Source organism: Mycetomoellerius zeteki, unplaced genomic scaffold, assembly GCF_001594055.1.
Source record: "Mycetomoellerius zeteki isolate Tzet28-1 unplaced genomic scaffold, Tzet1.0 scaffold358, whole genome shotgun sequence".
Lineage (NCBI taxonomy): Eukaryota > Metazoa > Arthropoda > Insecta > Hymenoptera > Formicidae > Mycetomoellerius > Mycetomoellerius zeteki.
The window spans coordinates 76,516-78,699 of record NW_017257347.1 but is presented as its reverse complement, the minus strand read 5'-3'; the positions used below and the strand labels follow the sequence as shown (position 1 = coordinate 78,699).

Here is a 2,184-nt window from a genome sequence, read left to right as displayed (position 1 = left end):
GCGTGACAAGATCTTCGCCTGCGATCTTCTGTAGCAAATTTGTGCAAAATTTGGAGTTCGATCGATTGGTCGCCCAATCCGTCCTCTCTTCGTTGAATTCACTCGGCTAATATGCGACGGGGATTCACCTCCGTTCTGTCGCTTGTGGTGAGTTTTGCTTTTTTCAATAATTAATGAGTCTGCTATGTGATTCTAATGTGTTTTTTAAAAGTTTGACCAATATCATTTTTCACTCGAATGACAACATATCTCTCAGATCTTTTTATTTTTGCACTAGCTGATATATGCGTCCATCAGATCCATCAGCACAATAATTTTTTTTTTAAATTCTATTGCGTTTTTAAAATCCGCCACTATATCTTGTAACCTTTAATTCTTCAATGCAAATTTAAGGATCTTGTTTTAGAAAACGTGTGACTGTTCATAGAATTTTATTTTTATTGATATTGTCAAAGATCTATGTTTTTTATGTTTTATATTTTTATACTCAGCGAGATATTACTACTGGCGTTCAATACTGCTTATAAGCTTAATATTATTTATATTATGCTTATAAGCTTAATATTGTTTACATCGCCTGAAACAAGATGTTTATTTCTACATGTACTAGTTAATTATTGCGAAGAATATTACACAGTATCACTCATTATGCATCGGGATTATAAATATGTGATTTTATCAATTTCTCAATGCATAAGTCTGTATGCGCTAGCCATGAGAACTTAATTTCATGACACTCCTTTGTTCGAATCGTTGCATCGTGTGCGGGAGTGCAAAACTGTTCGTTTGTACGTTCACGTTCCATCGTGCGCTTTGAATCCCGTAAAATATCGCGTGTATGATAAGTACGTAATCTTCTTAATTATTAAACATGCAATTTTTATTTACTAGTTCGTTATTACATTAATTAGAATTCTTGATTGCATTCGACATAGGAGATATGATAGAAAATTAACATTTTTGTAAAAAGAATTAATATTTTTTATGATATTGCTTAACGAGATATTGAGAGTAGAATATGAAGTAGAACAAAGCGAATCAAAATAATTTTAATATTTAATATGTAAGAAAATATTGCAACACATTTGTTAAGATACAATACAGCAGTCTATTATAATGTTATAAATATAATTAATAAATTGACTTTTATACACTTTTACACTTTTACACTTATATAGTGTCTTCTTGATCTCTGCGTACAAATCTATTACAAGGGGAGTTTAGTTGCTTTCTCAATCCATATACCTATGCAATGTATCATATGTTATGACACTGATAATTTCGAATCGCCAGAACAAGCTTCCGAAATTTTATATAAGATGCCATATATTTCATCAGATGCTAAAAAGCAGCGTGAATGTGATCATCACGTGATATCAATTTTGACGCTAGCGTCTGACACTGAAAGTTGGATTTATCCCCCAACTTCTAGCGTCAGATGGCTCGGTTCAAGTTTCGGACGCTACATACATGACGTTACACCCTTTTCATGCATTTTCATTGTCTAGCGTCAATTTTAGTCATATAGCCTATTTTGACACTGAAAATGAGCGTCGAGCGTCAGCATGAAAAAGCACCTTAAAAAAACATCGACTGTTGCACACTGTCGCACACGCACATGTATGTAGACATACACGCAAGACAGAACGGTGCATTCACTCGACACGCCGCCTCTGCTCTCTTCTCGTAAAAGTGAAAGCGCCGCGTCGTAAGCGCGACAAGCGAAGGAGAAAATACGCGGTAAGGCTCACTCGAGCATCAGATGGATGGAAGGAAGAACGTCGTGCCAAGTGTATTCTGCGAGCGCGGCAGATAATCCTCGATATCATGGGAACTCATCGACAAACTTTTTTCATCAGTTGGAAATCAAGTCGACCTCTTTATTGTAAATTTATTCAAAATCTTCCTTTTTAAAATTTCTTGATTTTCTATGTTAATATCTCTTGATATCAATACGAAACATCATACTTCTATTAAAGTTCGAAGCTTGAAATTAGATGGAAAGAACAAGATTGTTTGTCAGAACATGAGGAACGTTAGTGAGCTCAATTCTTTTTCTAATTTTGAAGTTGTTTTATTTAATGAAAATATATAAAAACTACAAGTGTTAAAAAAAGGTTTTATCATTACCAATTTTTGTCCAAAAAAATTCGCGTAAAATATAATTTATATGCTGTCTGATAT

At 33.8% G+C, this 2,184-nt stretch overlaps 1 protein-coding gene across 1 annotated transcript in view; it reads left to right on the top strand.

The window, feature by feature from the left end:
• Window positions 1-2,184, top strand: part of LOC108725721 (uncharacterized) — a 17,213-nt gene continuing 15,029 nt past the window's right edge. The window contains exon 1 of the mRNA XM_018452919.1: window positions 1-147. Coding sequence (XP_018308421.1) covers window positions 112-147 — 36 coding nt within the window. The 5' untranslated portion in view covers window positions 1-111. The remainder of the gene's footprint in view (window positions 148-2,184) is intronic.